This window comes from Otolemur garnettii, unplaced genomic scaffold, assembly GCF_000181295.1.
Source record: "Otolemur garnettii isolate 467f Iridium unplaced genomic scaffold, OtoGar3 scaffold00167, whole genome shotgun sequence".
NCBI classification, from domain to species: domain Eukaryota; kingdom Metazoa; phylum Chordata; class Mammalia; order Primates; family Galagidae; genus Otolemur; species Otolemur garnettii.
In genome coordinates this window covers 3830423-3852064 of record NW_003852562.1, presented here as the reverse complement: position 1 = coordinate 3852064, position 21642 = coordinate 3830423, and the positions used below count along the sequence as shown (strand labels likewise).

General features: G+C 34.4%; 1 protein-coding gene across 8 annotated transcripts in view; it reads left to right on the top strand.

Moving 5' to 3' along the window:
* The window catches only part of PDS5B (PDS5 cohesin associated factor B), a 184207-nt gene that overhangs the window by 69725 nt on the left and 92840 nt on the right, over positions 1-21642 (top strand). For all 8 annotated transcript variants that reach the window (XR_002775804.1, XM_023519272.1, XM_023519271.1 and 5 more), the window contains 4 exons: positions 5354-5434; positions 10708-10848; positions 13425-13540; positions 16813-16907. Coding sequence is in view for 7 of the 8 variants with exons in the window: in XM_023519272.1 (XP_023375040.1) it covers positions 5354-5434; positions 10708-10848; positions 13425-13540; positions 16813-16907 (433 nt within the window). In the remaining variant the exon portion in view is untranslated. The remainder of the gene's footprint in view (positions 1-5353; positions 5435-10707; positions 10849-13424; positions 13541-16812; positions 16908-21642) is intronic.

Genomic DNA, 21642 nt, shown 5'->3' with positions numbered 1-21642 from the left:
AAAAAAAAAAAAAAGAAAAAAAGAAAAACCCTAAAAAAGGAATAATGATAAAATATGTTTAAATAAGAGCTAAAAAACTCATTATCTAGACATATGAACGGAGTTAGGCAAAAGTTAATAAGAAAGGATAAATGGTCATTGAAATTAAAAACCTGATAGGATTATATATAAGAAATTGAGGGAACTGGGATAGATGTGAGGTAATGATATAAAGACAATGAGATAAAGAAAACATGAAAAATAAGGTCCAATATATTTGATAATGATCAAATAGAACAACAGAAGGGAAGATAGAAAGTGGAGATGATATTTAAGTAGAAATTAGCTTAAAATATTCCTGAAATAGTGAAAAGCACAAATTTATGGATTAAGTGGAAAAAGATACAACAAGCAGAATAAATAAAGAAAAAAATTCCTGGGCGATGCCTGTGGCTCAGTGAGTGGGGCGACAGCCCCATATACCGAGGGTGGCGGGTTCAAACCCGGCCCCAGACAAACTGCAACAAAAAAATGGCTGTGTGTTGTGGCAGGTGCCTGTGGTTCCAGCTACTTGGGAGACTGAGGCAAGAGAATTGCCTAAACCCAGGAGTTGGAGGATGATGCTATGAGCTGTGACACTACAGCACTCTATCAAGGGCAATAAAGTAAGACTTTGTTTCTAAAAACAAAAAAAAAAAGAAAAAAATTCCTGTCCTGGGGAAATTGTGGAACACCAAAACAAATATATAAAGCACTGAGAATGAAAAGCATAGCCCTTACCAAAGAATGAAGGTTAATGTGATGGCTGACTTCTAAATTGCAATGATATGTGCCAGCAGATAATGAAAGTGTATTTCCAAAGTGCTAAGATAAAATAATTGTCAACCCAGAGTGACATACCCAGTTTTCGTTAAATAAAGACATTAAATATTCGCAAGTCAATAATTCTTCCTGAAAGAACTATAAACTAGGTGAGTACTTTAGGTTGAAGGAAATTCAGTTAAAAAGTGAAATGTAAGAATGAATGAACAAGAACTGTTCTAAATAGGAACTAATACATAAAACAAAAATAGCAGTAATGATTATAATGGTTAATTAATTAAAGGAGTATGAACAAATTGTTCTTAAACTACCAGATATAATATGTAAGATTGAGAGGTTTAATAAAGGTAAAGGATGATGTGATTCTGGGATGATCAGGAGTATTTAGAGCTGTTGTACTAAAATTTTAAGGTTTGTAATAAAAGGAAAAATTATAATAAATGTAAGTGGCCTGGATTTACTACATAAAGTAGATTGTTAGGTTGGATTGAAGGTAACAAACTAAGTTGATTGTTAATAAGAAATTCAACTAAAATATAGTCACAAAAGTGTTGAGTATAAAAAGGATAGAAAAGATTTATCAGGCAAATACAAGCCCAAAGAAAACTGAGGTGGCTTATGCTAATCTAAGATTTAGTAGTCTTTAATGGTTACAAAAGGACTTTACGTAATAATAAAAGATTCAGTACTCAGAAAGATATCTAAACTTGTATGCACACAGATATAAAATATATAAAGCGTAAATCGAATGAAGTAGGAAAAAAGCAAATTCACAATTCAGTGTGCCATTTTAACAGTTTTTCAGTGATTATAAATTAAGTTAGATCAAGAGTTTGTGAGAATATTGAGGATTTTAACACAAAAGTACAAGTTAATTTCACATAACAATAAGTCATAATGGCAATTGTAAAAAATTTAGACATGATAATTAACATGTTACATTTTGAAACTTATGGAACTTAGCTTAAATGTAACTTGATAGCCAAGTGGCCATTTTAAGAAGGTTAAGAAACATCAGAATAAACTAAGTGTAAAAGGAAGAAAACAGTGAAGAGCATGAATTAGTGAAATAGAAAACACAGTGATGTTCCACCAAAACCCAAAATTGGTAGTTTGGAAAATGTATTAAATAGGCAAATGCTTCACAAGTTGAATTAAAGAATGGGACATGATATCAGTATACAGTTTTAGAATGAAATGAACACAGGCATGGAAAAGATCAAAACACAATTCAGTGAACAATATGTTATACTAACATATTAGACATTAGAACAAATTTCTAGAAAATTAAACTTGCCAAATTTGTCTCGAGAGAAAATCTTGAGTATCTTTTAACCAATAAAGAATTTTAATTGGCTTTAAAAATTCTAGCTATAAAACAAAACTCTTCCTTTCAAATGGTAGCAGTAACAACGTTAACAATAATAATAGCTCAGAACTCAAACCAGCAACAAAAGAACCTAAACCCTTCACCAGGAAATTTCTATTGATCAGTTAAGTGGCACACAGTCCTAATCTTCCGTAAACTTAAGCTTATAGAATGGAAGGGATACTCCATAACTCAGTGTTTGAGCAAAGCATGATCTTCCTGGGGAAACCTGGAAAGAACTAAGCAAGAAAAGAGAATCATAGGCTGATTGAACTTGTGAATACAGTCTCATAATCCAATATAGAGTAATAGACAGCTTCTAAAATGGTATAGTACTATTGATGATGAACAAATCAGCTTTATTTTAGGAATACAAGGATGGATGAACATTAAACAGTGCTAGAGAGAGACTAATATTTGTTTACATTGGTAGATCAGAGAAAAATATTAACATGGAAGAATGATAAATTTATGATAAAAACTCTTGGCAAATTTAAAGTAGAAAGGAACTGCCTTAAACTGATATGGAGGTATTTGTGGTGTAATATTTAATGATGAAATGTTGAAGTGTTATCTTTGAAGTTAGGAACATTGTAAAAATGTTTTGGTCAGATAAAAGGGAAGTATACTATACCTAGTCAGCATTATACTGGGGTCTTAATTTCGTGGAATAAAAGACAATATAAAAGGATTAGAAGGAAGAAAAAAAACTAAATTTATTTGTAGATGATATGTGCAATAAATAAAACTGTACACATTCTAGAACAGATAAAATTATGAAAGGTCACTAGATACAAGAATATACAAAAATTGGTTAGCATAATTTCAAAAAATTGTCACCTATAGCTTTAATAAAGACATAAGTTACTTAGAAATTTGATAAAGTTGGCATGACCTTTATGTTGAAGATCATTGTAGTTGACTAAAAAAGGATAATGGAAGAAACATTGAGAGATTTGTTATTTTTTATTGTTATTTATGGAAGAGGAGACAGTCAGTTTTCTGCTTACTGGGCAATTATTTAATTAAAACAGAAACTGGTAGCATGTGGTTATGTGTATAAATTGACAAGCTGAATCTAAAATTCACATGGGAAAGCAAGTGGCCAGTAATAACAATTTTGAAGAACAAGAGAGTGGAGACCTGGTGTTGATACATTATTTTCATACTTCCCTTTGACTATCATCAGGCAGTAATAGACAAAGGAACATTGGAAGTACTGTAGAATTTATAAGTGGATGCATGGTTATGTAGAAGCTGAGAGAGCATGTATTACAAGTCATTGAAAAGAGCAATGGACTACTTAATTACTATGGCAGTTGGTTAGGTGGAAAAAAACAAAATCAGATTACATTTTGTACCATACATAAAAAATACAGCTGGAATAAAGATATAAATCTGAAAAGTATTTCTTTAAAATTTTATTTGGAACTAAAAAAAAGTCTTCATAAACTCAGGGGTAGGAATGACTTTCTTAAGAAAGATGTAGAAATCAGAAGCCAGGCAAGAAAAGACGGATATATTTGATTGTACTGAAATAAAAACTTCTATCCACAATAGCCAAGATACAGAATCAACCTGTGACTATTAGGAGATGAATGGATAAAGAAAATGTGGTGTTATATACACAATAGAATATTACTCAAAAAGAATTAAATCTTATCATTTACAGCAACATGGATGGAACCAGAGGTCATTAGTTAAGTGAAGTAAAGCAGGCACAGAGAGATAAATATGTGTTCTCTCTCATCTGTGGGAGCTAAAAAAGTAGAGCTCATGGAGGTTGTGAATAAAATGGTGGTTACCAATGGCTGGGAAGGAAATGAAGTTGGGAAATTAGAGAAGGTGGTTAAGGGGTACACAAATAGAAGGAAAGTTCTACTATTTGATAGTATAGTAGGGAAATTAGTTGACAGTATTAATGTATTTTAGTTATTTCAGAATAGGTAGAAGATTTCTAATACTCTCAGCCCAAGGAAAAGATAAGTTTTTGAGGTGATGGATATTTCAGTTACCCTGATTTGATCATTACACATTGTATATGTGTGTCAAAATAGTAATATATCAAAAGTCATAAAAAAAAAACTTCTGTATACTTTAAAACATCATAAACATTGTGAAAAGGTAAACATAGATTAAGATGTATTACTATACACATACAGATGGTTCCTGACTTGGGATGGATTAACTTATAATTTTTTGACATTATGATGGGGCTTTTGGGGTATTAAATTAATTTGACTTACAAGGATATAGCCTCATAAGTCAAAGACCAAAGTTTATTGTATAGAATTTATAGAGAAATTTTACAAGTAAGAACAAGAAGAAACAGCTCAATTGAAAATGGCAAAGATAGAATTTACAGAAAATTATTTCTCATATATATGAGATATATTAGTTAATGTTCCTACATAGCAGAATCAGTAATAAGCTGAAGCATATTAAAATACTAAACAGCAGTTAGAAATGAATGAAATAATATCATACAAGCATCAAGGTGGGTAAACCTAAAATTAAGTTGAGTGAAGAATATAGAGTATGCCTGTTCACTGTAACATGTTTAAATTGGAGTAGTGACTCCAACTTTAGATCTTTAGTTTCTTCCATGTATATCATTATCAAAGTCTCTTAGAAACACATTTTCTTAAGATATTTTTTCTCGTACCTTTCCTCCCTGTACGTGACCATTTATTCTGTTTCCTGTTGTATCCTTGGACTTACTTATACTCTGAGATGTGCTTGAGTAAATCTGGTTTCCCACAGCTCCCACCAAATCCTTCCTCACCTGTGGGATCCCCTCATTGATGTCCGCAGCAAAACCCAGTTTAAAGTTTTACAATATTTTGGGTCTTCTGGACCTAGAGTGGAACAGCCTCTGTATTGTACTCAGCTGAACTGATTTGACTTGAGGACTAGATTTAGAGTGACTGAGTATCTCTTTTGCTATCTAATAATATATTTGTTGAACATTTTATGTAGTTTTCATTATGTTATGAATAAGAAGCAAATATAGTATCTTTGCATGGAAGGAATCTTAAGATCCTTGTAGTCCACTTACTCTAAGAAAAGTGGCTTTGCCTTCTCCATTTTATTCTAATTGAGTCTTGCCTTTTTCACTTATTTACTCAAATACAGGTAATATTTTGCTTAGAGTTATGTAATATAGATATTTATGTTTTTCAGAATTTAAACAAGCAAGCATATGATTTGGCAAAGGCATTACTGAAGAGGACAGCTCAAGCTATTGAACCATATATTACCAACGTAAGTCTACTTGTAATTGGTTTTCAGAAGGATTAAGCCAAAATCTTTAAGACTTGCTAGAAAAAAAATTTCAGCAAGTAGTATATATTTTTGACCTTTGAGTTATGTATTTTCTTTCTGTTCCTTAATTGAAATTATTGCTTAATATTTTCTGGAAGAATAACTTTCATCATGTTTGGTTATTCATTTGCTTCTTTCATGTTGCCTGTGAACTAAAACAGCTTTTATTTTGGTTAGCAAGCTATATAGTTTCTACTGATAGAAATATAGTTAAATGTAATTAGATAAAACATATGGAACTTTTTATTATTCAGAGAAATTGGTTACAACTTTTTGTAGATTGTATTGATTAGAAGATATGAACTAATACCAAGATCTAAAAGTTGAAGGCAAAATGAATGGGAATAGTGATTTGGTGAAAATTACTTGTCTGTTGCTATTCCTGGGGTAGACTCCATGTAAATCTATCTTCTCTGAAAAAGGAAGAATTGCCATGAAATGAGCTTTTTCAATATCACTCCAAATGTACTTTTTATGATGACCTTCTTGTATTTTTGGAATAAATGTTTTTTAGCTCCTAGGTTAACTAAGAGAAGCTTCTAGTAAGTTCTGTTTTCTCCACAGTTCATTGAGTTGCACAACTCTGGGCACCATTCATACGGCATTCTATGTGAATGTCCCCTCGTGGAACACAAATACAGAATTTGGTGTTAATGGTCTTCTTGAATAAAGAAATTACTTATGTATTTAATTCTCTGGAAGTTAATTGAAGGAGAGTTTTTCTTGTATTTTACAAAAATTTAAAGTCAGTGTGTAATGAAATATATCACAGAAAGATATATTTTGGAAAGTGGCATACTTCATAAAACAGTACCTTTGTAAACGCACAGCTTTTTTTTCTTTTGTTGCCCATGATGTCCCATCTCACAAGAACCTCAAACTATTGGGCTTAAGTAATTCTCTTGCCTCAGCCTTCCAAGTACCTGGGACTACAGGCACCCACCACAACACCAGGCCACTTTTTGTTGTTGTTGTTGCAGTTGTCATTGTTCTTTAACAAGACCCAGGCTGGGTTTGAACCCGCCAGCCTTGGCGTATGTGGCCAGTGCCGTAACCACTGAGCCATGGGCGCTGAGCCAACTCACAGCTTTTGTTACTGGCTTATGACCTTAAAGAATTCAGAGCACATGGTGATTTGGAAAAATGAATTTAATTTGTAAAGAGATTGTTTAGAATTGTGAACTTTCAGAAGCTATAGAATCGAATTCTGTGTAATCAATCTTAATAGGTCTATGATTGGTAGGGAACTCCAAATATTGGTTTCTGTAGTTTTGTGAGTGTTGGGTATATATTGGTTGGATTGAGTTTTTTGATTATTGACTTAGTAGGACTTATAAGTGTATAGACCCTGACTTAAGCATTCTGGGATTAATTACCCTTTCTCATTCTTTTGGCTGCAAGTGACTCCAAGTGACTATTTCCATAGCCCATAAGAGAATACCAGGCGAGCTCCTCCTAGTGGTCATTTAGTTAAACAACTGCTGCCAAGCTGAATTTTTTTTTTTTTTTAGAGGAACACTTCCTTATCTCTTCTTTTTCTTGTACAGAAGTAAGAAAAGAACACTATTCCATGTAGATGTGTTTGCTGTGATTGGGGAAAATAAATATTTGATAGGAGTAATTAAAGGAAAAAAAGCCCCTGATAGAATGATGCTATTTGTTGGAGCTGGGTAATTAGGTTCATTATACTATTCTCTCAACTTTTGTATGTTTGAAATGTTTATAATAAAAACGTAAGAAAGAGGGCCAGAGAAATATTTGCAGCAGTCTCAGATAAATCAAGGTAATTTGTCACTTACACTTTATGTTAATAATTTCTTGCTGTTCTTGCCAACAATAAATAGAACCCTCCTTCCTTATTAATACTTTATCAAAAGCTGGTGAGCAGGAGTTGGAGGACTAGCAGAATAGTCTGAGGACACTTTCAATTATGTGCTTATTCCCAGTATCTTGTCCATTATTTTCTTATCTCTGTTTTTTTGTTCCCTGACTTATTTGTGGGTTAACTAACAAGTCACTAAGAATTGCTTTTTTCCTCCCATTAATACTGTTATAAGTTTTAATATTTTTCTACCACAAACCAATATAATTACATGTAAAATCACTTTCTAGCGAACTTAATTGTTTTATTGTAGGATAAAATTAATACAATGTTGGAAATCATTCTCAGCTCTTTTGGACTTACAGATGAAATAGCCATTATTGATTTATCTTCCTAGTATAAAATTACCAAGTAAAAATACAAGTAGGATACTGAGGTAGTAATAAACTCGTTTTCCTCTCTCTCTTTTATATGTTACTTTTTGCCTCATGCATACACATTCAAGTTTGTTTTTTTTTTTTTTTTAGTAGATAGTGATCCTTAGATTTAGAAAGACTGTGGTGTTGCAGGTTACTTTTCAAAATAAAATTTGTTGTAACATGACATCCCAGGAAATTCAAAATTACATGTATGTTTTTAAAAGGTAAAACAACATCAAAAACAAGAAGTACGTAATGACACTTCAGAACATTTCATACATAGGCTGGGTGCGGTGGCTCATGGCTGTAATCCTAGCACTTTGGGAGGTGGAGGCGGGGAGACTGCTTGAGCTCAGGAGTTCAAGACCAGCCTCAGGAGTTCAAGACCCTGTCTCTAATAAAAATAGAAAAAACAGGTGTTGCGCTGGGCTCCTGTAGTCCCAGCTACTGGGGAGGCTGAAGCAAGATGATCACCTGAGTCCAAGAGCTTGAGCCCAAGAGATTGAAGTTGCTGTGAGTTACTAGTAATGCCACAGCACTCTATCCAGGGCCAGAGAGTGAGACCCTGTCTAAAAAAAAAAAAAAATTCCTACATAGATCATTTCTGAATGATGTCATTATTTTTCACCAGCTCTTTTTAACTGCAAGTTTAGGATACATGAAAGAAATTATCCTGTTGAATTGAAAATGTATCAAATCCTTGTTGAAACACATAGAATTTTAATTAAGGTATTTAATCTTACTGTCTGTTTTTGCATCTGTAAATTGGCATTAAAAACGATTCAGTAGTGGTAGAGAATGTGTTATTTAATGTGAAAGCACTTTCATAATTAAAAATCATGTAAATCTAAGTTAGAATTTGTGACCTGTGATGTCTTTTATTTTGCAGTTATATTTATCAAAAAATATAACTTGTATTATGTAAATTAGTTACCTATTTATAAAAAGGTTAATGATTTTTTGATCAAATTTATATCTACCTCTACTAAATTTTAAGCCCTATGAAGATCCTGGATTGTTGTACTCATGTTTGTATAATAATGTTGCATATTACTTAATTCCATTAGCAAATATGTATCAGATAAGTGGTGCCTACTCTTTGTTAGACATGTAGGAGGCTCTTGTTACACACTAGAGAAGACCAACTAGGTTACTTACTGCCTTTTTGTAGATAGTATGTGTTAAATACATGTGTTTCATGGAATTTATGAGACATTAAAATGGAATTTTTAAGAAGAATATGGTTTGACAACTATGGTGGCCAGATCAGAAAGGATTATTATTCTTTTTTAAGAAAAGGTAGATTGATGGATTTTATTTTCCTGTGTTTTAAGCAGTAGAAAATTTGTGAGTGGAAGCAAAATAGTCACTTTATTTTGAACCTGTGTAAGAATTTAACCTTTGATATCATGTAATTCTTTCCCTACAAAATTGGTAGGACAGGCATACTATTTTTTACATGAATAAAGAATAGCAAAATAGAATTGGTTCTTTTCTCCTCTCTCCTTCATAGTTAGGTAGTTTATACCAGTTCATAGACGTAAAAAACTTTCCTTAATAACAACCTGAATACTAAAAGTAAGTAAGTAGAAAAACAGAAATGTGAAGTTCTCAACTCTGTACTTTCAATACAGAAAGCAAATACTCAATTAAGCCAAGTTATGTGTTGCTGTCACAGAAGAAAGATCAGGGCAGCTTGTATGGTATAAGGAATCCTTACCACCTCACTCGTTGCGAATATGTAGTGTATGCTATGGGTTAATATAACATGTATATTATGCTTTTGGGAGATTTCAGATAGCAAGAAACTTGGCTGCTAAGCCATGAATATCTTTGCCAGTTTCAGTAGTAATATGATGAGTAATCTGAGTGTGGAATTAAAGCTAGCTGTCTGATGGGGAAAAAAAGGTTAAATTTGTATTATCCTTACGTTTGTGCTTTTAATTGGATTTTAATTGGGGTGTAAACTTTGTGTAAATGTACACGTTGTTTATTTAAATGTAAAAGAACACCAAAAAGATTAGAAAGATTGTTTTGCATTAAAAATACAAAAATTACGTATTTTAAAAATAGAATTGGCTTCTTCCTATGAAGGGTTAGAAAGCTTTACCTTAGATACTCTTGTCTCCCATATATGCTAAAGTGAACAAGAGGTTATTTTGTGCCCTTAAGGAATTTATCCAGTGAGGAGAATAAGGCATTATATTGGTTCGGGTTCTCTAGAGAAATAGAAAATGTCCCATAGTAGGCCATCTGCAACCTGGAGAACCGGGGATGCTGATGGTGTCACTAAATCAGAGTCAGAAAACCTGAGAACCCAGAGGAGTGCCAGTGGGGCAGTTCCTGGAGTCCAAAGGCCAGAGAACCTGGAGTTCTGATGTCTGAGGACAAGAGAAGAAGAGTGTGTCCCAGCTCCAGAATTTGCCTTTCTTCTGCCTTTTTGTCTGTTGAGCCCTTGCATCCTCTAGGATGGTGCCTGCGCTCTTGAGGGTGGATTTCCCTCTGTTTACTCTATATGCCAATCTCTTCTAGATACACCCTTGCAGACACACCCAGAAATAATGCTTTACCAGCTACCCAGGTATCCCTTAGTGCAGTCAAATTGACACCTAAAATTAACCATCACAGAGATGTATGCAGTAATATTGTAGCACAGGATGTAATAAATCTCATGATGAAGAACAAAGTATCTTTGGAAAATAGGGTGTTTATTGAAATGCTAATGGATGAGTCAATACAATTCACTTATTTGTTTCATTGTGATTAAAATGAATTTTGTGCTTTGCCTTTTTTGTGGTCTGTAGGATTAGAAAATATTAGAAAATATTTTGTCATGCCTAGTTTGAATATAATTTACAATTATTCTTTGTATAGAGTAATAATGAATTTGATTGAATAATAATTAAGATTTTAGAAAATTTATTTTATTTATGATGTTTCTCCTAATGATAAGTTTTCTTTCTCCTCAAAAGTTTTTTAATCAGGTTCTGATGCTTGGGAAAACATCTATCAGCGATTTGTCAGAGCATGTCTTTGATTTAATTTTGGAGCTCTACAATATTGATAGTCATTTGCTGCTCTCTGTTTTACCCCAGCTTGAATTTAAATTAAAGGTAATTATTGTGAAAATAATGATTCTGTCAACCAAGCTAGGAAAGAGTATTGATTATGACTTTTATATGTTTATAGTAGTTTTAACTGAATGTAACAGGTGAGGGGACGTATTACTTTTATTTATTCACATGTTTGTTCCATTGCTTATCTGTGTATCTCCAATACCTGGCAGATTCCTAGCAAATAGTAGGTGCTTAATAAATAGCAGGATGATATTTTTTCTTAATATATTTTTGAGATAAATTCTAGGACTTGACTAATTTGACAGTTACACCTGTATATCAAGCTTATGTTTTCAAGGTACAATTTATAGCAGTTCCCTTGACTACTTGATCAGGCCATAAAAATAAAATTTATTATCCACATGGTATAAAATGCTTTCCCTTTTTGTGCATTATCTTGATTCAGGTTCTCTATTTCAACAGTTGCCTATGTTGAAAGTGCGTTTGTTTTTACATAGCTGTTTTTTGTACCTGTTCCTATTGCTTTGACATTATACTGTAAAATTGAGTTTTACTTGCAGAATTGGGGTGTATGCTTCCCCCCCCCCGCAAATCCTTACAGGGAGTGTAGATAAAGCTGATTATAATTATTAATCTTTGATGGATCCCAGAGTATCAACCAAAAAAGTTCTTTAATGAGTTCCATGTTATACCTAAACGTTGGGTTTCTTTTAAAACAAATAAAAACAGTCTGTGTTGGTAATGTTTGGTATATTTCTCAAGTGAACTATTCAGTTAGCTGATTTGCTTGCCCCCCCCACCCCCCCTTTTAACCAGTTTTGGTGAGGGAGTCACATCTCTAATTATTTGTTGGGTTTGTCTGATTTTCTCTAGTAAAAATATTGAGTAGATGTTATATACATGTTCCTACACACTGTGAGAAATATAAAAATAAGGAAATTAACCACCATGCTTTCAGCAAACTTAACCTCTAGTGTGGAAGAAAAAGGAAAAAATATCCAGATCTCATAAGAGGCCAGATACTGTGTCATAAGAGATAACAAACCTCATGCAATTGAGGCAAAGGAAACAGTGTACAGACGCATATAGAAGTAGGAAGTTTTCGGGTGAATTAGTGGAACACAAAGAATTATAGTTGGAACATAGCATGAAGGAAGTTTAGATCACTCAAAGCTGTGGCATGTTAGAATCTTTGCCTGTGGAGCCTAATAAAGAAGTAGATGTCTAGGCATTAAAACAGACTAGTTGGCTTGGCGCCTGTGGCTCAAGCGGCTAAGGCGCCAGCCACATACACGTAAGGTGGCGGGTTCGAATCCAGCCCGGACCTGCCAAACAACAATGATGGCTGCAACCAAAAAATAGCCGGGCATTGTGGCGGGCGCCTGTGGTCCCGGCTATGTGGGAGGCAGAGGCAGGAGACTCACTTGAGCCCAGGAGTTGGAGGTTGCTGTGAGCAGTGAAGCCATAGCACTCTACCCAGGGGCTCCGCTTGAGGCTCTGTCTCAAAAAAAAAAAAAAACCAGACTAGTTGAATCAGAGTTTCTGAGAGTAGAATCCAGGCATCAGGGTTTTTTTTTGTTGTTGTTGTTACTTTGAATTCCCCCCTCTCCAAGCTTTAGAGGTGTTTCTAATGTATAAATACTTATCTAGAGGAATAAAGGAAGAAATAATAGAGATGAGCTAGGTCATATTATATGGGATCTTGAATGCCTATGTCATTGGTTTAAAATTTAAGAAAAGTCTGCGTAGTGCCATCCATAGCACCGTATCAGTGCCTTTTGATATATCTGATGGCCACACTTTATATAGTCGTAGAAATGAATACATGTGCTTCTCTTCTTAACCTCTTTTTTGTATTTCTCAGTTAAAGGAAATAACCTGAGTTCCTTGTGTGCTTTGAATGATGAATAAAACTCTTAAAATGGTTGTAGAATTTTGAGTATGTTTGTGTATTTCTTATGTTCAAGATTAGTATTTTGGCTGACTTATTTAACCAATGTGTCATTCATTTGCCGTACTAAAATCAGTAATAAAATTAATTTCTGATCCCTAAGTTCCTCCTAATATAATCTATAAACTTTAGTTTTCCAATAATGCAAAGCTTCATCTTTATGCTGTTGAACCTCCTTTAGGAATCTGATGCGTATTGATGAATTGACTTTCCTATTGTGAAACTTTATCACATGCTTATTTCTACAAAGAGCTAAAAGTACAGTCAAACAGACATCTCTGTTTACTGTAAGTGAGGCTTATCAGTGTTCCCTAAAACCAGATAGTTTTTCAAGGATCCTGGCTTGGTTTTAATTTGTTTTTGAATTTGAGTCTGGGTAGAAATAAACCTCATTTATAGGAGGGGACTCTAATGTTTAAACAAACTTCTGAGATATATTTTTCATGTGGAGAAGTACTGCTTTAATGTAATTAGAGATGATTAGAGCATTTATGAAGACAGTTAATTTTCTGAAAAGTACAATGAGCACTTCAGTGTAATTTTTCATCTGGAGTTAATGGAAGGTTTTCTATAGATTTGGAGGATATGGGAAGAATGGGTAGCCTTATTTCGAGTATCTTCTTAATGGTTTTAAAGCTGTGGTTATGGTTTTCTGTTTTAGAGTAATGATAATGAGGAACGATTACAAGTTGTTAAACTACTAGCAAAAATGTTTGGAGCAAAGGATTCAGAACTTGCCTCTCAAAACAAACCACTTTGGCAGTGCTACTTGGGCAGGTATATGATTTGGATTTCCTTTTTGAAGATAAAATGTTTATATCTACTTACTGTTCTTTAAACCACCATCTACATTGAAGATGTATTCTCTGAAATCATAAAATGAAATGTTTTTCATATATTGAAAATTTTGAATGTTGATAATAATTGACTGTATTTGCAATTTCCCTTTATCTTTTATTTTTATTGATTTTTAAAAGATAACATTTAAAAGCTACCTCACACAGTATTACAACTGTGAAATTAAAATGTATTATTTCAAAGTAGTGATTAATTCCAACTGAAAATACCTTTTATAGCCTCTCCATAAAAAGTTACAGTGAGATTATTTGGAAATATTCAAAGGAAAAGAGTATTCACAGAAAGAATAAAGAAATGACTACATGTGTTTCTCTTCTTTTGCCTCAGCCTCCCAAGTAGCTGGGACTACAGGCATCTGCCACAATGCCGGGCTTTTTGTTGTTGTTGTTGCTTAGCTGGCCCAGGCTGGGCTTGAACCCACCAGCCTGGGTGCATGTGGCTGGCGCCGTAACCACTGTGCTATGGGTGCTGAACCATGTGTTTTTCTTCTTAACCTCTTTTTTATTTCTCAGTTAAAGGGAATGACCTGGGTTCCTTGTGTTCTTTAAATGATGAACAAAACTATTAAAATGGTTGTAGAATTTTGAGTATGTTTATGTATATCACTTTTCTTTGAGAGGGATTCTTTTCTTTACCTTTTCCAAAGGGACCTTTGACCTTGAAAATATTAAAAGAACTACAGATTCCTTGGCTGAAATCTGCTTTGACCCTGAGAATAAAAGAGGATATTTTTTTCCCTCAAATTATCCTGGTAATAGATAATGTAGTTAAGCAAATAAGATTTAAAGATTCTGATTCTATTTTCTTTGTATTGAAGTATTTGCATTGGTATACCCACTTTTCTTTCCATTTTAATAACAACTGTTAGTGATTATGATTATAATAAACTTAATCTTTTGATCTCATTTTTTCTAACTTGTTAAATAGAGATAAAGGCTTTCATTAAGTGCATGTTAAGCTCAAAATTCCTAATCTGATGGTTTTTTTAGTTCGTATTTAGTTAGTATTTAATGAGGCAAGTTAAACTAATAAAAGCCTATTGCTATTTTGAGATTGGTTTTTAGGCTTTTTTCCTTTAAATACAATGGGAAGGTCTTAGACAACAGGGCAAAATATGTATTTTATCAGTTTAACTAAATTATGCAACTCAATATGAAGTCTGTTTTATTTAATATTTCGAAACAAAAATGTACTTTTAATATATAGACATTATATCTTTAAATTAGGACTTAGATTAGCCAGACTTCATAGGTTTATAGGGGGGAAATCAAAAGAACATATGTCATCTATTACATTGTAATTTTTCCTTTTAATGTTAAGAACATAAAACTCACAGTGTTAAATATTACCAACTTTAAGGCCTATTTTAAAACACATTTTATTTATAATGGTTATGAGGTACATGGTTTGTTGAGAAATAATAAAATATATAGGATTCAGTGCCTGGATTCAGAACACTCAGGAGACTATATTGGCATGAGTAAAATTTTACAGCATTTTTAAGGGAGAGGGATGTGTTTCATAGAGACCTGTATGAGTAGTTGTTGCTGATTTTGAAGGTTTTTTTTTTTTTTCCTCCTCTTGTACAGTGCTAAATTTTGTTTTTTACAGTATTGGATGACATAGGATTTGGGAGCCTTTTCATTTCACAGAATTAACACATGAAAATATTGAATAGAAACTCCTGGCTTTAATGTTTTGACACTTAAAAAGATTTTTTTAAATTACTGTTTCATATTTCATGATAAGCTATTATATGCAGACTGAACATCAGTGGTTGAGAAACACCTAAACATCATGTGCTTCCTGATAGAAGAATACAACACTGCATGTGGTATTATAGGAGTCTGGCAAAAATAATTGAACCTGACTTTGATGAAATGTGTAGATCTGATAACCAATTTACAAGATTTAGGAGAGGACACCTGTTAATTGACACCAGAATGATATATGTAGCAAAATCTAAACTAACACTCAACTCTGTCTCTCCCGTTGCTCCAGCAAATTACAAGGGGGGAAAGACGGAGGGAGAATGTAAGATTGAAAGAGACTTTCATTCCTGTAATTCTAGCATTCTGGGAAGTTGAGGCAGGTGGATTGCCTGAGCTCAGGAGTTCAAGAGCAAGACCCCATCTCTAAAAATAGCCAGGTGCTGTGGTGGGTGCCTATAGTCCCAGCTACTTGGGAGGCTGAGGCAAGAGAATCATTTAAGCCCAAGAGTTTGAGGTTGCTGTGAACTATGACGCCATGGCCTCTATCCAGGGCAGCAAAGTGAGACTCTGCCTCCAAACAAAAAAAGATGGAAAGAAACTTAAATGATTAAATGATAGACATATCAACCAAAGGTAACTTTTTAGAGCTATATATTAAAATATCTACAGATGTAACGCGAAAATTGGCTTTACTATTAGGGATGGTATAATAGTTGTGGTGGTTAGCTGGATAGGAATAATTCTGGTACAATTTCAGAGTTGTATAATGTAAAATAATACGGAGTTTAATGTAAGATCTGTCATTTGTGAATGCTGTGTATTTAAGCAAGAGTACTTTGAGGAAAAGTTTTCTTTCAAACACAGTTTGGGATTTTCTTTTTCTTTTTTTTATATTTTATTTTATTTTCATTTATTTATTTTTTTTGCAGTTTTTGGCTGGGGCTGGGTTTGAACCCACCACTCCTGGCATATGGGACCAGTGCCCTACCCTTTCGAGCCACAGGTGCTGCCCAGTTTGGGATTTTCTAATGTTCCTATGAACTATACAGGATGCACACAAAGTTTGTATGCAATTTATGTTAAATTGTTTTAAATTGCATACAAACTTTGTGTCCACTCTCAGTATACATGTTTGAATAAGTATATGTGTTTTGGAAGCATAGCAATTTATAGGAAATTTCCTTGTCATTCTGATTCTTTATTTTGCACCAAAAGTGTATGTTTTAAATAGCTTCCTTAAAATTACATAGTTCTCATGGGACATTGTGTTAGTTTATATAGAAGTTCCAGACCATTCATATAAAAAACTTTGTTAAAATTAAATGATCTGGCTCTACTTTGCATTTTCCTACATGAATTTTTAAAAATTTATTTAGAAAAATAAAAGGAAGTTCAGATTAATTGTATATCTAATTCTCTTATTTTTGTGTGTTTGTTTCTCTTATTTTAAAGGTTACTCTATGCCTTTGTATCTTACAGGTTTAATGATATCCATGTACCAATCCGCCTGGAATGTGTGAAATTTGCTAGCCATTGTCTCATGAACCACCCTGATTTAGCAAAGGACTTAACAGGTACAGATGCATCTCACAGCACAAATTCTTCAGTTTTATAGAGGAAAAAACCCTTTTTTGTTGTGATAGGCGAAGTCTTAGTTCATCATCATAGAAATCACTCTCTGAAGCCAGGGTTTTTACTGCGTAGTTTCTATTTAAGCTAAAAGCATTTATAAAAAAGTCTGTGTCTTTAGGAACAACATTAATTAGTTTCTTAGTTTAAGGACAATTCTAAAACTTTTCCAGGCATTGGATTTGAATAGGTCTTGATTTTGACTAGATCATAAGACTAGTGTTCTTTAATATTTTAAGAGCCGAGGTGAGAGTCAGGGAAAACTAATGGAGGTAACATTAAGTGGAGGTAACTTAAAAAAATCTGTGTTAAATATAAGGCAGGTCAGAACTTTGCATCTTTATGGTAATGAAACTGTCATATATCTATTAATGTTCCTGTTACAGTTTCTAAAACTGAAATAGTGCAGAAAGTAGAGACCAATGTAATAGTCTTCCTCACAAATGTTAGCACTTGCAATATTTACGTAGGAAATTAAAAAAAGAAATTATAGATCAACTTGAAATGTCCCTCACAAACTATTTTCCTTTGTACATTTACAGAGGGTAAATACTCTACTGAATTTGTTCTTCCTGTTATAACTATGCCACTTGTGTACCTTTCTGTAAATTATATGTAGTATTGTCATGTGTTTGAAAAATTTCATTGATTTGATACCATTTAAATTTGATGAAGTTGAACTTTTTTCTACTGTTTTATGTGTTTTTTTGTGTTTGTTCTACTTTTTTCTTGTGGGCCCAGAAGTCAACATTCTCTTTTAGTTGATGTGTTTTCAATGCATAATTAATGAAGTCTAAAGTTGATCGTAACTCTCTAAACTTTTTTCTGAGCAAAGACCCTTGAAATATTTTTTTTTTTTTTAAAGACACACTCTGACTATTGCCCTAGGTAGTGTACCATGTCCTCCTTATAGCTCACAGTAACCTCAAACTCTTGGATTCAAGAGATCCTCTTGCCTCAGCTTCCCAAGTAGCTGGGACTCCATATAGGTGCTAGCCCCCATGCCTGGCTAATTTTTCTATTTTTAGTAGAGATAGGGTCTCACTCTTGCTCAGGCTGTTCTCAAACTCCTGAGCTTAAGCAATTCACTGGCCTGGAACTCCCAGAGTGCTAGAATTACAGGCATGAACCACTGCTGGGCCAAGCCTTGAAATCTTTAACTCTTATTCTACCATCTTTTACATGATTTCAGTTATTACTTAGTATTGCACTTTTTGAAAACCTTCCCAATTGTTAGTACATTTATCTGCTTCTGCTTTACAGTCTTACTTATCTTTACTTCTTAAATATTAACTGCTGCTTCTCAGTTTTTTGGGGTTTTTTTTGGAGACAGAGCCTCAAGCTCTGGGTACAGAGTGCTGTGGCATCATAGCTCACAGCAACCTCCAACTCCTGGGCTCAAGTGAGTCTCCTGCCTCAGCCTCCCAAATAGCTGGGACCACAGGCGCCTGCCACAACGCCTGGCTACTTTTTGGTTGCAGCCGTCATTGTTGTTTGGGCTGGGGCTGGATTTGAACCTGCCACCTTAGGTGTTTGTGGCTGGCACCTTAGCCACTTGAGCCATAGGCGCCAAACCTACCTCTCAGTTTTTTCTGATAAAATCACAAAGTACAGTAAAGCCTTCATAATTGACCACCTCCTTCAATTGACCTGCTTTTCCTAGAGTGGACATGTACCACATTTACATGTCAGTACATATCCTAGTTCCTTGTTTTGACCACCTCCATATGTTGACCAGATTGTTACAGTCATTTAGGTGGTCAGCTTACAGAGGTTCCATTGTATGTCCTGTGTAATATTTTAACAATAATTTGTCATCGTAATGCCTTCAGGCTTTTTGAATTCCTGTTCATCAGATACCAGTTTCACCCTTTTTTTGGAGGAGACTTCCCAGTTGGAGCTCTCTGTCTTCCTACTAGTACCTTGAGTGCTTGACTGCTTGCTCTGAGCTTCTGCTCTACAGCATTGATCTTAGGACCATCTGTTCTTCCTTCCTTGCCTTCCCCTCCCCTTCCCTTTTCTCCCTTGCTTCTTCCCTGTTTTCCTGTGAGAGAGTCTGTTTCTTCTGCCCCACTTCTTGTAATCTATTTTCTCCTTTTTTCTTCTGGATATTCCTTTTTCTGTGGCATCATTGTCTTGGGCTATTGATGCAGTATTTTCTATAAGGGTATGAATGGTGGGGTTCTTTTTATTTTTATTTATTTATTTTTTTTTGAATGGTGGTTTTTGAGGGGAAGTTTTCTTTTAGCCCCAGAATGTCTGTTGTCCTCTAATATGTTTTTTCACCTTTTATTTGTTTTTATCTCTTGTTTTCCATGTTAGAGGCTTGGCCATCCATGGTTGTCTGCTCATGATTACAAAAGGGAGATTGAATTAAAAATGACCTAGAAAGCTCTGAGTGTTTGAATGGGTCTGTTGTGAATTTCACTTTGGGGTGATATCTAGGTTGGCTGTTCATGAGGGACCTCTTTGTATAGATAATTCCTCTTCCACCAGTCAGATTCTCCAGAGAAGAGTATCCTTATCTGGAAGTTAAAGGCTAGTTGCTGATGTCTTTAGGAAAAGGATGATGATTTTCTTTCACATTTCATGTCAGTTGTCACATAATTCCCCTTTAGAATGTTATATCCATGCCCTCAACTATATTTGTGTCCCCCAGTTTAGAGACTTTCTGGTTTACCTTTTTTTTTTTTATAGAATTCATCTCCAGACCTCTTTTGGGGTGGAATGGGAAGGCAGTAATCTACTAGATGGGTGGTTGCATTTTCTCAAACAGCTTTCACCTAGTCTCCCTCCTTTCCCTTGCCTTAAGATCTGAAAGTATGACACTTATTGCAAATTCCTGTGCTTTTTGAAAAATATGTAGTATGTCGTGTTGGTTCTCCAACTTTTCCTTTATTGGCCTGGGCTTTAGTTTTCTTGGGTTCAAAAATAGTTAGTTTGTCTCTCACTTGTTTATGCCATTGTTACGGGTTCTTGGAAGTATTTAGGTGTTGTATATCTTGATAATATTTTTAGTTATATTACTCATCTTTAAGGAGCTTAAATAATTTGAAATAGTTCAGTATGAAATAAGTGCTCACATTCCTCTTAAAATTTATCATTTTTTTTCTAGAAAATAGTTATGGTGATATAATCAGAATATTTACAATACTTAAATTCATTATAATACTTAAATATAATTACATGCTCCCTTATTTTATCTTTATGCTTTCATTTTTTTTTTTTTTTTTTTTTTGAGACAGAGCCTCAAGCTCTCCCCCTGGGTAGCGTGCCGTGGCATTACAGCTCACAGCAACCTCCAACTCCTGGGCTCAAGCGGGTCTCCTGCCTCCGCCTCCCAAGTAGCTGGGACCACAGGCGCCCGCCACAACGCCCGGCTATTTTTTGGTTGCAGCCGTCATTGTTGTTTGGCGGGTCCGGGCTGGGGATTCGAACCCGCCACCTTAGGTGTACGTGGCTGGCGCCTTAGCCGGTTGAGCTATAGGCGCCGAGCCTATGCTTTCATTTTCAATTTTGATTTTATTTTTGAGACTGTGTCACTCTGTTGCCCAGGCTAGAGTGCTGTGGCATCAGCACACAGCAACTTCAAACTCCTGAGTTCCAGCGATCCTCCTATCTCAGCTTCCTGTGTAGCTGGGACTGCAGGTTCCCCACCAAAATGCCTGGCTAATTTTTCATTTTTGATTTTGTGGTCTCACTCTTGCTTGAGCAAGTCTTGAACTAAAACGGTTTTAAATCCTGAGCTCAAGCAATCCTTCCACCTTGGCCTCCCAAAGTGTTGGGATTGCAGTTGTGAGGCACTGCATCTGGCAGTTCAATTTTGAATTTTTTAATTGAAATATTTAAATAATGTTTTTCATGTATTTAAGTGAAACTGGACCAGCAAGTACTGCTCCCCCCTTCCATATTTATTTATCAGTGCATACCACTTTGATTTATACATGGCTAAACAAAGCGTCTTTTTCTTTGAACTTGCTGTCATGTTAGGTGATGTAGACTTACATAGGGTAGGTAGAGGCAATAATGGAATTTACCTCCCGATGTATGCCTTTCCTCCCATGTTGGTATCCCGATGTATGCCTTTCCTCCCATGTTGGTATCCCGATGTATGCCTTTCCTTCCAGTGGCCCTAGAGACAATCTCATTTTGCTTTTAACTTCAACTTCTCATTGCTATAAATGAGGACTTTATCCCTTCTGTTTATCTCATTCTCTAGAAGATTCTGTCTTTTTTCTTTCTCTTCTACCTGAAATATACTAACAGATCTTCTGAAGTTTTCACTGCTAGAAAGAGTAATAAGAGTAATAAAACAGACCTTGCTTTCATTTGGAGGAAGTAGGGCTTTGATTTTTTTTCTTTCCCAATTCCTATAGCATCTTCAGTTTATTTCTTTACATGTACTGTGTCCCATTTTAAATTCTCTTGATTTCATCCCTGAACAGCAGGATCATCTCACTTTCTGCATGTAAACCTTATACTTTAGCTGGGTGTTCACCCTCATCAGACCCAGTTCTCCCTTCCCCCTTTTAAATAAATAACTTGTAATCCTTTCTTTGGTAATCTTAAAATTCATAGGTTAAATAATCTACTTAATACAATTAAAAATTCATATTATTTTAATAAGAGAAACAGAAAATTGTTTATAATAAAATAATGTATATGCAAATGTTTGGGTAT